The sequence below is a fragment of the Arachis hypogaea genome, chromosome 13 (genome assembly GCF_003086295.3).
Source record: "Arachis hypogaea cultivar Tifrunner chromosome 13, arahy.Tifrunner.gnm2.J5K5, whole genome shotgun sequence".
NCBI lineage: Eukaryota > Viridiplantae > Streptophyta > Magnoliopsida > Fabales > Fabaceae > Arachis > Arachis hypogaea.
This window is the reverse complement of record NC_092048.1, coordinates 25,834,082-25,857,510: the sequence shown is the minus strand read 5'-3', so window position 1 is coordinate 25,857,510 and position 23,429 is coordinate 25,834,082. Positions and strand designations below refer to the sequence as shown.

The 23,429-nt window shown below is 37.5% G+C and overlaps 1 protein-coding gene and 1 non-coding gene across 2 annotated transcripts; both read left to right on the top strand.

Annotated features, from left to right (window-relative positions):
* Positions 1 to 1,815: 1,815 nt before the first annotated feature.
* On the top strand, positions 1,816 to 1,923 carry LOC112739653 (small nucleolar RNA R71). The gene has a single exon (XR_003170586.1). It is a non-coding gene; the product is annotated as a small nucleolar RNA R71 (small nucleolar RNA).
* A 17,085-nt stretch (positions 1,924 to 19,008) lies between these two features.
* LOC140177506 (uncharacterized) lies at positions 19,009 to 20,065 on the top strand. The gene is made up of 3 exons (XM_072210623.1): positions 19,009 to 19,353; positions 19,400 to 19,456; positions 19,559 to 20,065. Exons 1-3 carry the CDS (start codon positions 19,009 to 19,011, stop codon positions 20,063 to 20,065), a joined length of 909 nt encoding a protein of 302 aa, XP_072066724.1.
* Positions 20,066 to 23,429: the final 3,364 nt, after the last annotated feature.

Genomic DNA, 23,429 nt, shown 5'->3' with positions numbered 1-23,429 from the left:
GACTCCACATGATCATGAACCTAAGAAAACATGAAAAACAATGAAAATAAAAGTTAGATAAACATTGGGTTGCCTCCCAACAAGCGCTTCTTTAATGTCAATAGCTTGACAGTGGGCTCTCATGGAGCCTCACAGATGTGCAGAGCTTTGTTGAGACTCTCCAACACCAAACTTAGAGTTTGGATATGGGAGTTCAACACCAAACTTAGAGTTTGGTTGTGGCCTCCCAACACCAAACTTAGAGTTTGACTGTGGGGGCTCTGGTTGACTCTGCTTGGAGAGAAGCTTTTTCTGCTTCCTCTCCATGGTTGCAGAGGGAGATCCTTGAGTTTTAAACACAAGGGAGTTCTCATTCCATTGAAGGAATATTTCACCTCTGTCAACATCAATCACAGCTCTTGCTGTGGCCAGGAAAGGTCTTCCCAGGATGATGGATTCATCCTCTTCCTTTCCAGTATCCAGGACTATGAAATCAGTAGGTATGTAAAGGCCCTCAACCTTTACTAATACATCTTCTACTTGTCCATAAGCCTGTTTTCTTGAGCTGTCTGCCATCTCTAGTGAGATTTTAGCAGCTTGCACCCCATAGATTCCCGGTTTCTCTATTACAGAGAGGGGCATGAGGTTTATTCCTGAACCAAGGTCACACAGAGCCTTAAAGATCATGGTGCCTATGGTACAGGGTATTATGAACTTTCCAGGATCCTGTCTCTTCTGAGGCAATGTCAGTTGATCCAGATCACTTAGTTCATTGATGAACAAGGGAGGTTCAACTTCCCAAGTATCAATGCCAAATAATTTGGCATTCAGCTTCATGATTGCACCAAGAAACTTGGCAGTTTGCTCTTCAGTAACATCCTCATTCTCTTCAGAAGAGGAATACTCATCAGAGCTCATGAAGGGCATAAGGAGGTTCAATGGAATCTCTATGGTCTCTAGATGAGTCTCAGATTCCTTTGGTTCCTCAGAGGGAAGCTCCTTATTGACCACTGGACGTCCCAGGGGGTCTTCCTCCTTGGGATTCACGTCCTCTCCTCTCCTCACAGGTTCGGCCATGGTGCTTATGTCAATGGCCTTGCACTCTCCTTTTGGGTTCTCTTCTGTATTGCTTGGGAGAGTACTAGGAGGGATTTCAGTGATCCTTTTACTCAGCTGGCCCACTTGTGCTTCCAGATTTCTAATGGAAGACCTTGTTTCATTCATGAAACTTACAGTGGCCTTAGATAGATCAGAGACTAGATTTGCTAAATTAGAAGCATTCTGTTCATAGTTCTCTGTCTGTTGCTGAGTTGATGATGGAAAAGGCTTGCTATTGCTAAACCTGTTTCTTCCACCATTATTAAAGCCTTGTTGAGGCTTTTGATCCTTCCATGAGAAATTTGGATGATTTCTCCATGATGAGTTATAGGCGTTTCCATAAGGTTCACCTAAGTAGTTCACCTCTGCTATTGCAGGGTTCTCAGGATCATAAGCTTCTTCTTCAGGAGAAGCCTCTTGAGTACTGTTGGATGCAGCTTGCATTCCATTCAGACTCTGAGAAATCATATTGACTTGCTGAGTCAATATTTTATTCTGAGCCAATATGGCATTCAGAGTATCAACTTCAAGAACTCCCTTCTTCATAGGCGTCCCATTACTCACAGGATTCCTTTCAGAAGTGTACATGAACTGGTTATTAGCAACCATGTCAATGAGTTCTTGAGCTTCTGCAGGCGTTTTCTTTAGGTGAATGGATCCACCTGCAGAAGTGTCCAGTGACATCTTTGATAGCTCAGATAAACCATCATAGAATATATCCAGGATGGTCCATTCTGAAAGCATGTCAGAAGGACACTTTTTGGTCAACTGTTTTTATCTTTCCCAAGCTTCATAGAGGGATTCACCTTCTTTCTGCCTGAAGGTTTGAACATCAGCTCTAAGCTTGCTCAGCTTTTGAGGAGGAAAGTACTTGGCTAAGAAAGCCGTGACCAGCTTATCCCAAGAGTTCAGGCTGTCTTTGGGTTGAGAATCCAACCATAATCTAGCTCTGTCTCTTACAGCAAAAGGGAAAAGCATGAGCCTGTAGACTTCAGGATCTACTCTATTAGTCTTAACAGTATCACATATCTGCAAGAATTCAGTTAAGAACTGAAAAGGATCTTCAGATGGAAGTCCATGAAACTTGCAGTTATGCTGCATTAGAGAAACTAATTGAGGTTTCAGCTCAAAGTTGTTTGCTCCAATGGCAGGAATGGAGATGCTTTTTCCATGTAAATTGGAATTAGGTGCAGTAAAGTCACCAAGCATCTTCCTTACATTATCATTATTTTCGGCTGCCATCTCCTCTGCCTGTTCGAAAATTTCTGAAAGGTTATCTCTGGATTGTTGTATTTTAGCTTCTCTTAATTTTCTCTTCAGAGTCCTTTTAGGTTCTGGATCTGCTTCCACAATAATGTTCTTGTCCTTGCTCCTGCTCATATGACAAAGAAGAAGGCACAGAAAGATAATAATAATAATAGAGATCCTTTATACCACAGTATAGGGATCCCTTTGTGAGTGGAAGAAAAGAGGGGGAGACAAAGAATGTGATGTAAAGGAAGAAACACAACTGTACGAATGGAAGAGATGTGAGATGAGATGTTAGGATATGAATGAATAAATAGAATAGGATAAGAGAGAAGGAGGGAATTTTCGAAAATTATTTTTGAAAAGGAGTTAGTGATTTTTGAAAATTGGTTTTTGAAAATTGTTAGTATTTTATTTTATTTTTATTTTTTTTTCGAAAATTAAAATTTAAAATTTAAAATAATAGTTAATTAAAAAGAAATTTTGAAAAAGGGGGAAGATATTTTCGAAAAATGAGAGAGAGAGAGTTAGTTAGGTGGTTTTGAAAAAGTTAAGAAACAAACAAAAAGTTAGTTAGTTAGTTGAAACAAATTTTGAAAAGATAAGAAGTTAGGAAGTTAGAAAATATATTTTGAAAAGATATTTTTGAAAAAGATAAGATAAGAAGATATTTTAGAAATTAATTTTGAAAAAGATTTGATTTTTAAAATCTCAATTAATGACTTGATTCACAAGAAATCACAAGATATGATTCTAGAACTCAAAGTTTGAATCTTTCTTAACAAGCAAGTAACAAACTTCAAATTTTTGAATCAAAACATTAATTGATTATGTTATTTTCGAAAATTTGATATAAAAATAAGAAAAAGATTTTTAAAAAATATTTTTAGAATTTTCGAAAATAACTAAGAAATTTGAAAAAGATTTGATTTTTGAAAAAGATTTTGAAAAAGATAAGATTTTCAAATTGAAAATTTGATTTGACTCATAAGAAACAACTTGATTTTTAAAATTTTTGAAAAAGTCAACTCAAATTTTTGAATTTGATGAGAGAAAAAGGGAAAGATATTTTTTTGATTTTTGAATTTTTATGATGCAAGAGAAAAACGCTAAAAGGATGCAATGCATGAAAATTTTTAGATCAAGACAATGAATGCATGCAAGAATGCTATGAATGTCAAGATGAACACCAAGAACACTTTGAATGTCATGATGAACATCAAGAACATATTTTTGAAAAATTTTTAATGCAAAGAAAACATGCAAGACACCAAACTTAGAATTCTTTAATGCTTAGACACTAAGAATTCAAGAATGCATATGATAAACATGAAAAGACACAAAACAAAAAATCATCAAGATCAAACAAGAAGACTTACCAAGAACAACTTGAAGATTATGAAGAACACTATGAATGCATGATATTTTCGAAAAATGCAAGATGCATATGCAAGTGACACCAAACTTATGATATGACTCAAGACTCAAACAAGAACACAAAAATATTTTTGATTTTTATGATTTTCTAATTTTTTTTTTGTATTTTTCGAAAATTAATATGAAAAAGAAAAAATAAGGATTCCAAAATTTTTAACATGAATTCCAAGAATCTTGCTTTCTTAGTCTAAAGCTTCAGTCCAGGAATTAGACATGGCTCACTAGCCAGCCAAGCTTTCAAAGAAAGCTCCAGTCCAAAACACTAGACATGGCCAATGGCCACCCAAGCTTCAGCATTTAACACCAGAGTATATTGATCTTGATAACAAATTGCTGCTCATCATTTATCAAGTATGTAACTTACCTCTGATGGTTTGGAAGCCTCAGTCCAAAAGAATTTAGACATGGCTTTACAGCCAGCCAAGCTTCACATGCTTCATGAAACACTAGAATTCATTCTTAAAAATCTTGAATAAAATTTTTGAAAACATTTTTATTTTTTTTCGAAAACAGATGAGAGATTTTTGAAAATATTTTTGAAAGAATTTTTTTTTTTGAAAACAAAACAAAAAGAAAATTACCTAATCTGAGCAACAAGATGAACCGTCAGTTGTCCAAACTCAAACAATCCCCGGCAACGGCGCCAAAAACTTGGTGCTGTTGCCGGATCAAAAGGGAATCTGGCACTGATGTTACCGGACCAAAAGCTTGCCGAAAACTCAAACAATCCCCGGCAACGGCGCCAAAAACTTGGTGCACGAAATTGTGATACATATCCATGGCTTCAAAAGCCTGGTGCTCTGATCTAGTTTTATTGTCTGTCACAACTTCGATACAACTAACCAGCAAGTGCACTGGGTCGTCCAAGTAATACCTTACGTGAGTAAGGGTCGAATCCCACGGAGATTGTTGGTATGAAGCAAGCTATGGTCACCTTGTAAATCTCAGTCAGGCAGATATAAAGTGATAATGGTGTTTTCGAATAATATAATAAAAGAGGGATAGAGATACTTATGTAATTCATTGGTAGGAATTTCAGATAAGCGAATGGAGGTGCTTTCGTTCCTCTGGACCTCTGCTTTCCTGCTATCTTCATCCAATCAGTCTTACTCCTTTCCATGGCTGGCTTTATGCAAGGGCATCACCGTTGTCAGTGGCTACATCCCCTCCTCTCAGTGAATAATATGCTCACGCACCCTGTCACGGCACGGCTATTCATCTGTCGGTTCTCGATCATGCTGGAATAGGATTCACCCTCCTTTTGCGTCTGTCACTAACGCCCAACAATCGCGAGTTTGAAGCTCGTCACAGTCATTCAATCATTGAATCCTACTCAGAATACCACAGACAAGGTTTAGACCTTCCGGATTCTCTTGAATGCCGCCATCATTCTAGCTTACGCCACGAAGATTCTGGTTAGGAGATCTAAGAGATACTCATTCTAGCTTAATTCATGTAGAACAGAAGTGTTTGTCAGGCACGCGTTCATAAGGGGGAAGGATGATGAGCGTCACACATAATCATCACCTTCATCACGTTCTTGGGTGCGAATGGATATCTTAGAAGCGAGATAAGAAGAATTGAATAGAAAACAGTAGTACTTTGCATTAATCTTTGAGGAACAGCAGAGCTCCACACCTTAATCTATGGAGTGTAGAAACTCTACCATTTGAAAATACATAAGTGAAAGGTCCAGGCTTGGCCGAGATGGCCAGCCCCCTAAACGAGATCACAGGATCAAAATACAATCCAGGATCCAAAGATGGTCAAAAAGACGCCTAATACAATAGTAAGAGGTCCTATTTATAATAAACTAGTCACTAGGGTTTACATGAGTAAGTAATTGATGCATAAATCCACTTCCGGGGCCCACTTGGTGTGTGTTTGGGCTGAGCTTAAGTGTTCCACGTGCAGAGGCCATTTGTGGAGTTGAACGCCAGGTTTTGATCCATTTCTGGCGTTCAACTCTGGTTTTGGATCCTTTTCTAGCGCTGGACGCCAGATTTGGGCAGAGAGCTGGCGTTGAACGCCAGTTTACGTCATCTATTCTTGGCCAAAGTATGGACTATTATACATTGCTGGAAAGCCCTGGATGTCTACTTTCCAACTCAATTGAAAGCGCGCCATTTCGAGTTCTGTAGCTCCAGAAAATCCACTTTGAGTGCAGGGAGGTCAGAATCCAACAGCATCAGCAGTCCTTCTTCAACCTCTGAATCTGATTTCTGCTCAAGTCCCTCAATTCCAGCCAGAAAATACCTGAAATCACAGAAAAACACTCAAACTCATAGTAAAGTCCAGAAATGTGAATTTAACATAAAAACTAATGAAAACATCCCTAAAAGTAACTAGATCCTACTAAAAATATACTAAAAATAATGCCAAAAAGCGTATAAATTATCCGCTCATCAGGGGTCACGGTGGCATCCTTAAGACCTACAAATCATTAGTGAATCTCTTCTTTTGGCCAGGGATGAGAACTGATGTCCAACTCTTTGTGGAACAATGTACAAATTGTCAACTCACTAAGTATGTGTTTGCCAAACCCAGGGACTGCTATAGCCTCTTTCGATACTGGAGAGACCGTGGGTAGAAATATCTCTTGTTTTAATTGTTCAGCTCTCCAAATCTGCTGGATTCACTGCGATTTTGGTGGCGGTAGACCGTTTCAGTAAAGTGGGACATTTCTCGGCCCTAAAACCAGGATTTACAGCAAGAGAGGCTGCTCGGATTTTTATTAATTCAGTGGTTAATCTTCATGGCTTCCCTATGACAATGGTATCTGATCGCGATCTTATTTTCCTTAGTAAATTCTGGAAGAGCTTGGTTGAATTTAGTGGCACTAAATTGCATTATAGCACGGCCTACCATCCTCAGAGTGATAGCCAAACTGAGGTGGTGATGAACAGGACTTTGGAACAGTACCTTCGTGTTTTCACCCATTTCTACCCACAAAACTGGTCTTGTTATTTGTCTTGGGCAGAACTATGTTACAATAGTTTCTATCATTCCTCCCTAGAAATGTCACCTCATGAGGCTCTCTATGGGTTTCCGATGCGTATCCTACCTAGTTATCAACACGGGATGACTACGGTTATTGCTGTGGATGAATTTTTGCGGGTAAGAGAGGCTTTTCATAGAGAGTTGTATTTTTTTACTGCAACAGGCTCAGGAGAAGATGAAAAAACAAGCAGATTTGCATCGCCATGATCGACAGTTTCAGGTGGGGCATTGGGTCCTTCTTAAGATACATCCTTATCGGCAGCATTTCCTCACACACAACTCATACAATAAACTGCAGAAGCGTTTTTATGGGCCTTATCAGATTACTCAGAGAGTGGGAGAAGTGGCATACCGTTTGCGTTTTCCCCCTTTGTGTGCCTTACACCCCGTCTTTCATGTTTCTGTACTGAAGCCATTCCACGGGGAGCCACCCCTCACCATTCCTGCATTTCCCGAGCTACCTCTGTCCTTGCAGCCACGGTCGTTGGAAATCTTGGGTCGCCGCTCTATTTCAGCTCCAGAGAAGAATCGAATTCAAGTATTGGTGGATTGGGAAGGGGCCACTAGAGATGAGACAACTTGAAAGTTTCTCGATGACTTGTTGAAGTTGTTCCCTGAAGTTGACCTTGAGGACAAGGTTGTGTTAGAGGGAGGGATAATTGATAGATCTCCATCTAGTTTAGACAATATTGGGCCATCAGAACCAAGTCCAGAAGAGAATTCAGCAAATGGTGAGGAACAAGGGGTTGGACTAGCAAAGGAAAGAGAGTCCAGAATGAATAGGAATAGGAGAGCTCCTACTTGGATGAGGGACTATGTGTAAGACCCAGAATATTTGAAAAGTCTTATTATGATCAAGTCTCAAATCCTACGGTTATTTATAGCCTTAATTTCAGAGATTATTTTATTAATGATAATTAAGGCAAGTTTTGATTTATTGGATTTGAGATAAGTTATGATTATTATCCAATTTTACAATTATTGGATTATTTTCTATATTTGAATTATAAAGTTGATAGTTATAAAATAATAAGGATTTTATATGATTTGGATTGGATAAGTAATATTTTAAATATTAATACAGCTATTTTGGAAAATAGAGAAATTAATTATACTATTTCTAATTATTTGATTTGGACATTTTATTGAAAATAATTTGTGAAAGTGATGAACAAATAGTACTTTCTATATATAATTAGTGTTGAATTTAATTGAGTTTCAATTACTATATTATTCCCTACTTTTATTTGAAATTACTAAACTACCCCTAGCCTAACACAAACCCTAGTCTTCAAAATGATGAAACCCTAATTTCCAAGCATAGCAGCCGCCACCCTTTCTTCTTCCCTTCAGCAAACCTGCAACCCAACGAAGGAAAACAGAAACAGAAAATCATGGGGGAGGGAGCTTGAGAAGGGAGATCTGGCAGAGGGGGAAGGGCTGCGCCGTGACCACTACCTAACCGTCGCTGCCGGCGAGCGCGAAGCCAGAGGAGAAGAAAGAGACAGACCAAGAAGGGAGAGCGCGCGCGCAGGGGAGGAAGGAGCCGCCTAGCTCGCTGCCGCCGCGCTGCTCGGGACCGTCGAACCCTCCGTGCCGCCGCCGTTCGTATTGCGACCAGAGGGGAGCGAGAGACCTAGAGGGAGGCGTCGTACAAAGAGGGGCGCTGTCTTGCGCGCCGCCGTCGCACCTGAATACCGCCGTTGCTACTGCGAGTTCGCCGTTGCCGGAGCTGGGTAGTCGTCCTTACCAGCAGCGAGGAAGAAGTGAGATGAAACCCCCTCCGTGTCTGCTGCTTCGGTTTGCTGAGAAAGGTCTTGGCGCCGCCGGACTGCCTCACGTGAGGAGCACTGCCGTCGAAAGCTGCGCCGCCGTCAACCTTGCCGCTGTGTCAGTCGCCGTCCTCTATGGCAGAGCCAGAGAGAGTTCCGGAGCAGAGCAGACGAGAGAGATCTGAAAGTGTGCTGGGAGTCCAGCCACCGCGCCCGGCCACTGTTCGCGTTGCCGGCGCCGCCTCCGTCGGAACTGCCGCCGTCAGAAAAGGGTTCTAGCCGCCAGGAGTGGTTCTGTGACTTCTGGGACCACCGCCGAAGCCTCTGGCTGTTTCTGCCGTCATCGGAGAATCCTGCCGGTAAGGTTTTAAGTATTGGGTTTCGTTTCTCCTGAGTTTTCGGAAGCGTTACAATCACTGCATATTGATTTCAGTCGCTGGAGTCTGATCACCGTTGCCGCCTAGGATGGCTCCTGGGGCTGCCGCCAAACCGGTTCGGAGACCGCCACTATTTCGGTTCAGCCGTTCCTTTGGTTCGGTAAGCGTTTCGATCTGAAAGCCCTCTAGTTATTGCTCTATTATACGTTGAGGAGTTGTAGCATTTGTTGTTATGAGAGTTAATCTCGGTTATTATATATTGCGATTAGAGTCGTGGTTGCTGAGAAAACGGTTTGGAGCTGAGGTTTTGGTAGCCGGGATTTTGATTGTTGATTTCGGGTCGAGGCGGAAAGGACTTTGTGAGACGTTTGGATTATGGAATTGCGTTTTGAGGTAGGGGTGCTTTCCGAAAACTATATTTTGTATATTGGAATTATTACATATGGGTACTGATGTGAGGATGTGTATTTGGTGAATGTATCAGTCCTATGCATTGTTTGGTTGTGTTGTATGATTATGGGTGTTGGTTTAACTCGACTGTTGTGTGGCTTTGTGAAACGAAATGCTTTTGAAATTGATTCTTTTAAAGCTTTGAGATCGAGTTGAATCCGTTGGAAATTGATTTGAGTTGAATGAATTTTCTTGAGAATGTGTAAAATAGAATACACTATCGATTTTAGCCTGGCTGGCTTTAAATGATTTGGTTTTTGATAAATGATTGTTGCTGAACCGTTTCTTTAAAGCTTTAGAAATGAGTTTATTCGGCTGATAATGATTTGATGTTGAAACGGCTTTCTTGAAATATGGAATTGAGATGACTGTTGGATTTTGGCTTGCCTTGTACTGATTTTGAAATTTGGGCTGTTGAAAAGGATTCTGAAACTGTTTAGTTGGGACCCGAACCGGGTGGCAAAGTCCAAGTTTTAGGGGAGGTGCTGCCGAAATTTCTATAAAATCCGAGTCTTTATTGAAATGTTGTTTGGAGAATGATTAGTTAAAGACTTCTACTATTTTATTTGAATTAACAAGAAAAGGATGATTCATGCTTTTGAAATGAATTAGTAAAAGGGGAAATTGTAATTTAGTCTTGCTTCTTGAGAAAGGCATTGTATCTCTTTCAAGAGAAAGTTATTTAGATGAAACTTGTGTTTTAAAGCTGTTTGAACATGAAAAGGGTATATGCCTTTGAATTTGACTTGGGGGTTTCAATTAAAGAAGTTTCAATGGCTTTGAAAGAATCTGAATGTCTATTGACAAGTTTCATTTTGAAATGTTTTGAGAAAGGTTTTAAGTACTCTTTGAATTCTGAATTTTTGCAAGACTAAAACAATTTTGAACAGTTGAAATACTTTAGAATTTATCATGGGGGTTGAAGCTGGTTTTGCCTAGGTAAAGGAAACGGCTTTGAAAGAAGTAAATGATTACATGACTCGGTTTGGCTTAGATCCTATTTTATTACTCAAGTCGGAAAGCCAATGTTTTAATGATTTTAAATAAATTTGGCGAAATGAGTTATGTTATTCCCCCCTAAAGACTTGGGACTCTGCCGAGAAACTTTTGTTATAAAATCCCATTGTTGGATGGGTGATTTTGAATATCTCAAAGAGGCTTTTAACTTGCCATGATTATGGAAGTTTTGGAAAGAGGATGCCGAGAGTGGCATTGTTTTAAAAGGGGAATTTACCTTGAGTAAAAGTGGCTTATGAGCCTGAGATGATTTGAGAAATGAGATCTTTAAAGCCAAGGCTGAAGAGAGTTGAAACTTGATTTCAAAGTGAAATGAATTGAGAAAATGATTTATGGCTTAAATGCCGATTTCATAAATCTGATGATTTTGAATGGTGGAAGTGTTATTTTATTATGAGCCAGAATGGCTATGTATGATTATGAATATTGAATGGTTCTGGATTGAACCGTGAGCCGGAATGGCTGTGTGTGATTATCAATATTGGCTGGTTCTGGACTGAACCGTAAGCCGGATGGCTGAGATGGATGTTGATCCATGGATGAGAATGAATGCATGTATATGCTGAATTATTGATAATTATGATTTTGCACTTCCACCATCGGAGATGAGGGTTTCCCTGGGAGGAAGCAGTGGCTAGCCACCACGTGCTCCAGGTTGAGACTCGAAGCTCTGTTGACCCTATGTCGTAAGTGTGGCCGGGCACTGTGAAAGTCCCGGATGAGCTCGCCCCCGTAAATATTCACCAGTGAGGGTGATGGATATGGATCATGATTATGATCAAGTTTATGATGAGTATAACTCGAGTTGGGGATGCACGACAGAGGGACAGTCCAATGGTTAGCTACCAGGACTTGTCGGGTTGGCTCTATAACCGACAGATGATATCATCAGCCACTAGGGACAGGCATGCATCATATGCATTTGTGTGACATTGGTTGGGTGTGCATATTATACTTGGTTTGCTTATGTGATTAATTGCTAACTGTTCTACTTGTAATAACTGTTTGTTTGTGCTTGAACTTCCTATCTGTGTTTGCATCTGGGATTCTGTTGGATTGTGGTGATTGGTTGTTGGTTGGATTGTTTGGGCCTAGGGTCGTGGTTGGAAAGAGATGAACTGATGGTTGATTTCGGTTTTGTGTTTCTGGTTTGGAATAAAATTATGAAAGGCTATTTTGGTTCAGCATAGATAAACCGTTTTGAAAGGCTTTTGAGTTTTTGAGAATTGAATGGTTCCTCTTTCAGAAAAGATTTCCGACTTTATTTTTATTGTAAACCGTTGTTTTTGAAAAGAGGCATAAGACGGTTATTAATCACTGGTACGGTTTATCTTCATGTATCCTATTACAGTAATTCCCAAAAAACCCTCTACTGAGAACCCTTTCGAGGATGATGTTCTCACCCCCCCTACATTTTTCCCCTTTCAGGATATGGGCGCAGAAGTTATGAAGAGCTTATTTATTTGTTGTTGAGATGTTCTGTATTGCTTTAGGTTATTATTTGTACCCTCGCCTTTATCTTGAGATATTCTGTAAGAGGGATAGGAATTGTATTGACTACTGCTTATAATATTATGTATATATATATGTGTATATATATATGGATGTACTCTTTATGAGCCTTTGTAAGTTGTATGGTATTTATGGATGTACGTTATCGAACGAAAGTATCTTTGGGAGCGGTATTGCGGTTTAAAGTTTTAAACAGGCTCATATTTTAGTATTAATTAATATAAGTGTCGTCGTAATGTCCGAACTATCAGAGTCGCGCAGCCGGAAGTGCGAGCTTTGGTAGTTAGGGTGTTACACTATGTGTCTAAGTGAGAGTGTGAACCAGAGAATTATTTCTCTGCTGAGGTGGAGAAGTTAGTTAGAGAGTGTGAATGAGTATATAGTGGAGACAGTCATTTTCACATGTTACGTAGAAAAGAATTGAGACGTGAGTCTTAGAGGAGTTTTCCCTTACTCGAAAAGGGGCTATACCTGAATCTCTTTTTATCATTCAATAATAAACTCTCTTCTTCTTCGGTTTCTACCTTGTGCATTCTTCTACTGTTCCATTATATGCACATTCAGGTATAACAACTTCTATATATACTAAAAAGTATACAACTTTATGATGTCAAGTGTCGATCATAAACAGCATCCACTTGTCAAGTATGGAGACTACCACTAGTTAACTTTTATATATAAAGAGATGACTTTTATATATAAAGAGATTAGACTTCTATATATACTAAAAATATGAACAACTTTATGATATCAAGTGTCGATCATTGACAGCATTCACTTGTCAAGCAAGGAGAATATCACTAGTTAGCTTTTATATATAAAGAGATATATATAAGATTTTTATTCTTTGATTCAACAATTGTCAAGTATCTAGCTATTACACTTATCAATTAAATAAACCTAACACTTATCAAGTATTTAACTATAACACTTGTCAACCAAATAAACCTATTATATATTAATAGATAATAAAATTTTTATTCTTCGATTCAACACTTAATTCTCTTACTCCCACTTTTTCTATTTTCAATTATTTGATATGGACAACAACTAAGCCCTAGAAAAAAATAAAATTGAATGAATAATAATTATCCAAGATCTTAAATAAATGTAAAAAAATATAGAAAATAAATATTTAATTAGACGTTTGATGAAAAAAAATAGTGGAATTAAAAGGAGAACAAGTTATCGATGTCATTTGTGGATCAAAGAGAAAAATATATTTTTAATTTTTAAATTTTTTTAAAAAATAATTTTTCATCATCTAATATTTTTTTTTATATTTTTTTACTTAAAAAAATAGCTTTTATATATACAGACTTTTATATATAAAGATATTATACTAAAAAAATGTACAACTTTATGATGCCAAGTGTTGATCATAGACAGTATCCACTTGTCAAGCATGGAGACTATCACTAGTTAACTTTTATATATAAAGAAAAAACTTTTATATATACAAACTTTTATATATAAAGAGATTAGACTTCTATATATACTAAAAAAATGTATAACTTTATTATGTCAAGTGTCGATCATAGAGAGCATTCACTTGTCAAGTATAGAGACTACCACTAGTTAGCTTTTATATATTAAGAGATATTAAGAGATAGATATAAGATTTTTATTTTTTGATTCAACACTTGTTAAGTATCTAGCTATTACAATTGTCAACTAAATAAACCTAATACTTATCAAGTATTTAACTATGACACTTATCAACCAAATAAACCTATTATATATTAATAGATAATAAAAAATTTTTCTTCGATTCAACACTTAATCGGTTAATCCTCTTACTCCCACTTTTTCTATATTCAATTATTTGATGTGAACAACAACTAAGCCCTAGAAAAAAATAAATTTGAATGAATAATAATTACCCAAAGTCTCAAATAAATACAAAAATTTTTATCAAAAATATATAAAAACATAAAAAAAATAAATATTTAATTTGAAGTTTGACGAAAAAAATAGTGAAAGTAAAGGGAGAACAAGTTATCGATGTCGTTTGTGGGTCAAAAAGAAAAAAATATTTTTAATTTTAATTTGTTTTATAAAATATAGTTTTTCATTATTTAATATTTTTTTACATAAAAAAATAGCTTTTATATATACAGACTTTTATATATAAAGATATTAGACTTCTATATATACTATAAAAATATATAACTTTATGATGCCAAGTATCGATCACAGACAGCATCCACTTGTCATGCATGGAGACTACCACTAGTTAGCTTTTATATATAAAGAAATAACTTTTATATATATAGACTTTTTTATATAAAGAGATTAGATTTCTATATATACTAAAAAAGTCTACAACTTTATGATGCCAAGTGTCGATCATAGACAATATTCACTTGTAAGCATGGAGACTACCACTAGTTAGCTTTTATATATAAAGAGATAGGTATAAGATTTTTATTCTTTGATTCAACACTTGGCAAATATCTAGCTATGACACTTATCAACTAAATAAACCTAACACTTGTCAAGAATTTAACTATGGGAGCCACTCAGATAAAGACGTTAAAACGTCTTTTTTTAAAGATATTTTTTAATAATTAAAATTTAGTATATATAATCAATTAAACTGTGTTATTTTTGTCAAATTAGGCCAGGAAAATTAATTTAATCGAAAAGATGGTGAATCAAATCTTGAATTGGTCTAAATTTATTTTTTTATAAAAAATGACTATAATACCCTTTTTATAGAAAATAACTAAAATAACATATATATATATACATAAATTTTGAAAATTCTAAATCATAACCCTATGACGGCAATAAGTAAATGAGTAGAATTTAGGATTCTCAAAATTAATATATATATATATATATAAAATAGGAGTATTTTATTTATTTTCTATACTAAGAGTATTATAGTCATTTTTTATTAAAAAAATAATATTAATTTAGACCAGTTCAAGATTTGATTCACCATTATTTAGGTCAAATTAATTTGTCTGGCCTAATTTTGAAAAAAAAATAATATGATTTAATCGATTATATGTATTAAATTTTAATTACTAAAAAACATCTTTAAAAAAAGACGTTTTAGACGTCTTTATTTGAGTGGCTCCCTTAAACTATGACACTTGTCAACCAAATAAACCTATTACATATTAATAGATAATAAAATTTTTATTCTTCGATTCAACACTTAATACTCTTACTCCTACTTTTTCTATTTTCAATTATTTTATATGGTTAACAACTAAGTCCTAGAAAAAACAAATTGAATGAATAATAATTACCCAAAGTCTCAAACAAATGTAAAAAATTTTATCAAAAAGATATAAAGATATGAAAAAAAATAAATATTTAATTGAAAGTTTGATAAAAAAAAAAATAGTGAAAGCAAAGGGAGAATGAGTTATCAATGTCGTTTGTGAATCAAAGAGGAAAATAAATTTTTTATTTTTAAAATTATTTTTATAAAAATGATTTTTCATCGTTTAATAATTTTTTATTTTTCTTTTACTTAAAAAGATAGCTTTTATATATACATACTTTTATATATAAAGAGATTAGACTTCTGATAGATCTCCATCTAGTTCAGATAATATTGGGCCATCAGAACCAAGTCCAGAGGAGAATTCAGCAAATGATGAGGAACAAGGGGTTGGACTAGCAAAAGAAAGAGAGCCAGAATGAATAGGAATAGGAGAGCTCCCACTTGGATGAGGGACTATGTGTCTAAGTGAGAGTTTGAACTAGAGAATTATTTCTCTGCTGAGGTGGAGAAGTTAGTTAGAGAGTGTGAAGGAGTATATAGTGGAAAGAGTCATTTTCACATGTTATGTAGAGAAGAATTGAGACGTGAGTCTTAGAGAAGTTTTTCCTTACTCGAAAAGGGGCTATAACTGAATCTCTTTTCATCATTCAATAACAAACTATCTTCTTCTTCTGTTTCTACCTTATGCATTCTTCTACTGTTCCATTATATGCACATTCAGGTATAACATTTGGTGCTTTTGTTGAGAGAGGATGGTGAATCATGATGAACTCTGCCACCAAACTGAACTTGCCGCGTTACAGAGGAGCCATGTGGAGATCGCTAGCCAAGTCTCTTCCACAAACGATCGCATGGACGGTCTAGAAGGGTTTTTACGTGAGATTCGTGGGATGCTAAAGGACGCTCTAAAATTAAAGAAGGTAGCGGGTGACTCCGAGGACGAGGAGTTGCAACACTCTTCATTCAGCCACACCGCTCAACCGATTTTCCAGGGGAGACGAGGAACGAAGGTAGAGCTCGCGAGCTTTAATGGTGAGAAAGTAGAAGAGTGGGTGTTCAAGGCGCGAGAATACTTTGAGTTGTTTGATGTGCCTGTAGACATGAGGATCCGAATGATCTCCTTCCATTTCACTAGAGCAGCTTATTCGTGGTACCGCTGGGGGGTCAACAACCACATTTCATACACTTAGGAGGATTTCTTGGATGCGTTGCTTGAGCAATTCTGACAGCACCAGTTTTATGATCCCAAAGCCGCTCTTAAGGAACTAAAACAAATCAGCACCGTTGCAGAGTATCAAAACCATTTCGAAGAGCTCACAAACCAAGTAACCGGGTTAAGCGAAGAATGGTTAATTTCCTTGTTTGTAGCTAGTCTCCAGAATTATTTGAAATGTGAATTGTTGTTAGCCAAACCCACTTCTTATGTTACTACAATCTCATTAGCAAAACTACATGAACAAAAACATGCTGCTATCTCATTTCACAAACCCCTTGCTAATACCCCAAAACCAAGTCACCCAATCACTCATCCCCTTTCTACGAACAACCGTAACCTTCCGCTCAAACCTAGCCCTTTCCTTGTAGCTCTGCAATCCTCTCATATCACTCATTCTAATCAGAAAATAACCATGACCAACTCACCTTTTAAGAAACTATCAATAGCAGAAATTAAAGCAAAGCGGGACAAAGATTTATGTTATTATTGTGAAGACAAATGGATACCTGGCCACAGGTGTAAAATCTCTTGCTACCTGTTAATTGGAGATGAAGAAATGCAAGAAATAATTAAAGAACCGGAGCCAACAGTGGTGCAAACACCTAACGAGGCAAATTCGGTGGAGGTGGCTACGGTGCAACCTGAGATCAGTTTTAACGCCATGGTGGGACAGTACCAACCCACAACCTTTCGATTGAAAGGGACATACCAAGGGCATGCGGTGATGGTGTTAATTGATGGGAGAAGTTATCACAATTTTGTGAAAACAAGCGTGGCCGAGAAGCTGAAGTTTCCAATTAAACAAACTAATCCATTGCAAGTGCTGGTGGGTTCCCAACCGGTTAGTGTGAGACCTTACCGCTACCCTCACTTTCAAAAGGAAGAGATTGAGCGTTTGGTGGCTGAGATGCTAGACTCCGAAGTAATTAGAAAGAGCCAGAGTGCGTTCTCTAGCATAGTGCTATTAGTAAAGAAGAAAGATGGCAGCTGGCGCTTTTGCATTGACTATCGCGCCCTTAACTCCATAACCATCTGTAACAATTTTCCTATCCCCACTATTGACGAGATATTAGATGAATTGTTCGGAGCGGAGTATTTCTCCAAGATCGATTTACGATCGGGGTACCACCAGATTTGAATGAGTGAATCTTCCATTCCCATTGCACACATCAAGGGCAATATGAGTTTGTAGTGATGCCTTTTAGCCTCACCAACGCCCCATCTACTTTTCAGGCCACCATGAACAAAGTCTTTCAGCCCTATCTCCGAAAGTTTATTGCTGTTTTTTTTTTTATGATATCCTCATCTATAGCAAAACCCGTAAGGAGCACCTAGACCACCTTCGACTCACCTTGGCCCTTTTGGCTAAACACCAACTATTTGCTAAGCGCTCTAAGTGTCTTTTCAGCCAAAATCAGGTGGATTACTTGGGACACATTGTGTGTGTGGAAGGGGTCAAGGTGGACCTATCTACGATTGAGACAATCCAAACATGGCCGAGACCTTCAACGCTGAAACAGTTGAGGGAGTTTTTATGACTTATGGGATACTACCGTTGATTTGTTGCTATGTACGCCCAAGTTGCTCACCCCTTGACTGAGCTTCTCAAAAAGAACAATTTTCATTGGGGGACAGAAGCGGAGCAAGCCTTTCATCGCCTCAAGCCTGCAATGATGCAAACACCAATCTTGGCACTACCAGATTTTTCACAGTAATTTACGGTAGAGACAGATGCGTCTCATCAAGGTATTGGGGCGGTGCTGTCCCAAAAGGGCCACCCAATTGCCTATTTTAGTAAGAAGTTAACCATAAAGATGACTCTTGCTTCTGCGTACATCCGAGAGCTCTATGCAATCACCCAAGCTGTAGCTAAATGGCACCACTATCTTTTGGGTAGGAAGTTCATTATTAAAATAGACCATCAAGGGCTGCGTGAGCTATTGACTCAGGTGGTGCTAACCCCTGACCATTAATACTACCTTGCCGGATTATTAGGATACGAGTTCGAGATTGAGTACCGAGCGGGCCGCCTTAACCAGGCATCCTATTATACAGTCTCAGGGGGTACTCCAAAGCTTCTCAACGGTCCAATCCTCACTCTTACTGCCTCTTAAGGAGGCTAATGAAACTTGTGACAAGATGCAGGAACTTCACAAGTAATTCAGGGATGGCAAACTCAGCTCAGATTATACAGAGATAGATGGCATAATGATGTATCGCGGAAGGGTATGAATTCCCGATTTTGGTGGGGTGAGAGAGCTACTCTTACAGAAATTTCATGCTTCGGTTCGAGGGGGCCACGGTGGCATCCTTAAGACCTACAAATCATTAGTGAATCTCTTCTTTTGGCCAGGAATGAGAACTAATGTCCAACTCTTTGTGGAACAATGTACAAATTGTCAACTCACTAAGTATGTGTTTGCCAAACCCCAGGGACTGCTATAGCCTCTTCCGATACTGGAGAGACCGTGGGTAGAAATCTCTCTTGATTTCATTGTTCATCTCTCCAAATCTGTCGAATTCACTGCAATTTTGGTGGCGGTAGACCGTTTTAGTAAAGTGGGACATTTCTCGGCCCTAAAACCAGGATTTACAACAAGAGAGGCTGCTCGGATTTTTATTAATTCAGTGGTTAAACTTCATGGCTTCCCTATGACAATGGTATCTGATCGCGATCTTATTTTCCTTAGTAAATTCTGGAAGAGCTTGGTTGAATTTAGTGGCACTAAATTGCATTATAGCACGGCCTACCATCCTCAAAGTGATAGCCAAACTGAGGTGGTGATGAACAGGACTTTGGAACAGTACCTTCGTATTTTCACCCATTTCTACCCACAAAACTGGTCTTGTTATTTGTCTTGGGCAGAACTATGTTACAATAGTTTCTATCATTCCTCCCTGGAAATGTCACCTCATGAGGCTCTCTATGGGTTTTCGATGCGTATCCTACCTAGTTATCAATACGGGATGACTACGGTTATTGCTGTGGATGAATTTTTGTGGGTAAGAGAGGCTTTACATAGAGAGTTGTGTTTTTTTACTGCAACAGGCTCAGGAGAAGATGAAAAAACAAGCAGATTTGCATCGCCGTGAACGACAATTTCAGGTGGGGCATTGGGTCCTTCTTAAGATACATCCTTATCGGCAGCGTTTCCTCACACACAACTCATACAATAAACTGCAGAAGCATTTTTATGGGCCTTATTAGATTACTCAGAGAGTGGAAGAAGTGGCATACCATTTGCGTTTGCCCCCTTTCTGTGCCTTACACCTCGTCTTTCATATTTCTGTACTGAAGCCATTCCACGGGGAGCCACCCCTCACCATTCCTGCATCTCCCGAGCTACCTCCGTCCTTGCAGCCACGGTCGTTGGAAATCTTGGGTCGCCACTCTATTTCAGCTCCAGAGGAGAATCGAATTCAAGTATTGGTGGATTGGGAAGGGGCCACTAGAGATGAGACAACTTGGAAGTTTCTCGATGACTTGTTGAAGTTATTCGCTGAAGTTGACCTTAAGGACAAGGTTGTATTGGAGGGAGGGATAATTGATAGATCTCCATCTAGTTCAGACAATATTGGGCCATCAGAACCAAGTCCAGAAGAGAATTCAGCAAATGGTGAGGAACAAGGGGTTGGGCTAGCAAAGGAAAGAGAGTCCAGAATGAATAGGAATAGGAGAGCTCCCACTTGGATGAGGGACTATGTGTCTAAGTGAGAGTGTGAACCAAAGAATTATTTCTCTGCTGAGGTGGAGAAGTTAGTTAGAGAGTGTGAATGAGTATATAGTGGAGACAGTCATTTTCACATGTTACGTAGAAAAGAATTGAGACGTGAGCCTTAGAGGAATTTTTCCTTACTCGAAAAGGGGCTATACCTGAATCTCTTTTTATCATTCAATAATAAACTCTCTTCTTCTTCGGTTTCTACCTTGTGCATTCTTCTACTGTTCCACTATATGCACATTCAGGTATAACAACTTCTATATATACTAAAAAGTATACAACTTTATGATGTCAAGTGTCGATCATAAACATCATCCACTTGTCAAGTATGGAGACTACCACTAGTTAACTTTTATATATAAAGAGATGACTTTTATATATAAAGAGATTAGACTTCTATATATACTAAAAATATGAACAACTTTATGATATCAAGTGTCGATCATTGACAGCATTCACTTGTCAAGCAAGGAGAATATCACTAGTTAGCTTTTATATATAAAGAGATATTGATGGTTTCAGTGGCTAAGAGAAGGGGGGTTGAATCTTAGCCCCTTATTTTTTTTGCTTGATAACCCTTGCTGACTTGTGAGACCAATTCAGGAAACCTTTTGTCTTTTTATCTCGTTACTGGACACGAGACTTTTTCTTTTTTCTCGTCCTTAGCCACGAGTCTTTTCGTTTTGTCTCGTCACTTGGCACGAGATATTTCTGGTTTTTGCTCCTGTGCAGTAGAAACAGAAATGGAGTAGAGAAGAGAAGAGAGAAAAACTACACCCAGATATATCCTGGTTCAGCTGCTAAGTGCAGTGCAGTCTACATCCAGTCTCCATCACAATTATGATGAAATTTCACTATAATCAACCTGATTACAAACTGTAAAGTGCTAACCCAACTTACAAGGGAATTCCCACAGAATCATGAAACACAACATAGATGAACAAAGGAACTCTAAGACATCTATGGCTTTTTCTTTTAATTTTGCACTCTCTGCCTTTTTCCGCTCTATGGCTTTTTCATACAAACCTCACTGTTTGCCTTTTTCCATGAGACTCAAGACATGACAAAATTAAATAGAAAAATACTAAACATAATACATTGAAGGAGAAGAAAATCTGTAAGCTTAGGTAGCTCTGAGAATCCTGTGCCTTACACTCTCACTGCTTACTTCTAACTCCTTGCTTCAAACAGTGGTTGTTCACTCTTATTATAGAAGAGGGAAGCCTCCACTTATTGAAGCCAACAACCAAACCAACTTCTTCCTCCTTCAACAAACAGAACCGGTTCGGCCACATAGAGAGAGAAGAGATAACCATGCAAAACCCAACATGCAATTACCTCTAGTCCTTTCTTTATCATTACCCTTCATCAATCTGAGCTCTCCATCCTTGGCTTGCTTTCCAAGATGGATTTCTGGCCCTTGATGCTTCATGATGATGATGACTTCATCTGCTTCAATCTTTGCCTCAACCATCACTTCGCTACTCTAGCTACTTCCTGTGGTGGTTGAGCAGAATCAAAGACAAGCCATGCTTCAAGAATCTCCCTTGCTGGCTGAATCTTCATTGTCCATTTTTGAGCATGAAGAGCTCAAGATTACTTCACCAAATCTAACCATATTTGGTGAAAATCTCAGCCACAGCTCATTTTTATTTTAGTATGTTTTCTTGCCATCATTAGCTTGATGGTCTTGATGCATGCAGCTTCATTTCGGTAGCTCCATGTAGCTTCCATGGCTTCCTTTATTTTCTGGATATTGACCGAAAAGAAGAAGGAGATAAGAGAGAATAAACAACTTGAAAGAAAAGTAATTCAAATGTAATAAACCAATTAGTTGGTAAAAGTTTGCTTTTACTTCCCTAGCTTAGAGTGGCGTGTAGTACTATGGCCATCAATCAATTCAGCTGCAACTTTCTCTCTCATAGTTCCCATGCATTAAATAACAATGTAATGAATTTTGGAATCCATCACATGGTAAAGTGCTTGGATCCGTTGAAAGCATTTTTGCTTTCTCTTCATCTTGGTTTCGAACCAAGTTTGGAAACATTCATCAACAATAAGATTGGGCTTTGTAACATTGAGTTTTATTCTGGCCCAATTAGTAATATTTGCATTCCTAATGTATATTTTTCGGATCAAGCATAGAGCACATAAGAAAGTATTCGTTTGGGCTTGCAGCAATAGTATTTATTCTGGCCCAATTAATATTTCAGCCTCATAGCATGAGAAACATATAGCAAGGCTTATTGATTGACATAATTGGGCTTAAACCAAAATTTTATTTTCGGCCCATCTCAAAATCTGCACAACAAAATTATTAATTAAGCAAATAATATTTAAATTAATAATTTTGTAATTAAATATTTTAATAATGTTTGTTCATCATCAAAATTAAATAGGAGTTTTCCAAACTCATCAATCTCCCCCTTGATGACAAACATTATTAAAATTGAAATGGAAAGAAATTTAAAGATTGAGTAAAGAATACTCCCTTTGAATTTAAATTTCTCTCCCTTTCTAAATGTCACATAGCTCCCCCTTGATGTATGCTTATTTTACCAAGGGAAGTACTAACTTGTAACATTTTAATCAAGCTTCAAAAAATAATGTTATTTAGCATATCATGTGATGCTAAATGCTTGATTTATGAGCAGTTTTAATTGATAATCAAAACTCATTTGATATCATAAACTGATTTACTGCTCAAACCTTTAACACACCAATCAACAAGAAAGTTTATTCAAATATTTTTTTAAGCAAGATATCAGAGCATTAATATGGTAAGAAAAATATTTGAAGCACAAATGATAAAAAATATGACAGTTTTTATGCTTTTCATAGTTTAAAGGAACTGCCAAAAAAATTAAGCATATTAACCAAGATGAAACAGAGTTTTAATCATGCATATACATTCATCACAGTTAATTTTCAACCATTCTTCATAAAACAAATGCATTATCAAATCATTATTAAACAATATCAACAAATACAATACAGTTTCAATATTATCATCAAGCTATCATCAAGCACCAAATATAACAAGGGTGATCATGAATTTTCAACAGAAAATTTCATCCCCTATTTTCTATTTTCTCCTCCCCTGTTTTTCATATTTCAATTTTCAGCTTTTCTCCCCCTTTTGTCATCAAAGGGCCATTATGTACCTGCAGCAAGAAAGCATTGGCAATATAACAAAATACTCATAAGATGCCAAATAAGTCAAAATGTCAAGAAGCAGTGAGTATCAAGTCATGCTACTACAAAAGAAAGATTGAGCCTAATCATGCCAATATCAAATAATATAAAACAACAGTCATCAATCATCTGATAGATGAAAAGCAGAGTCCTCAGCGCCTT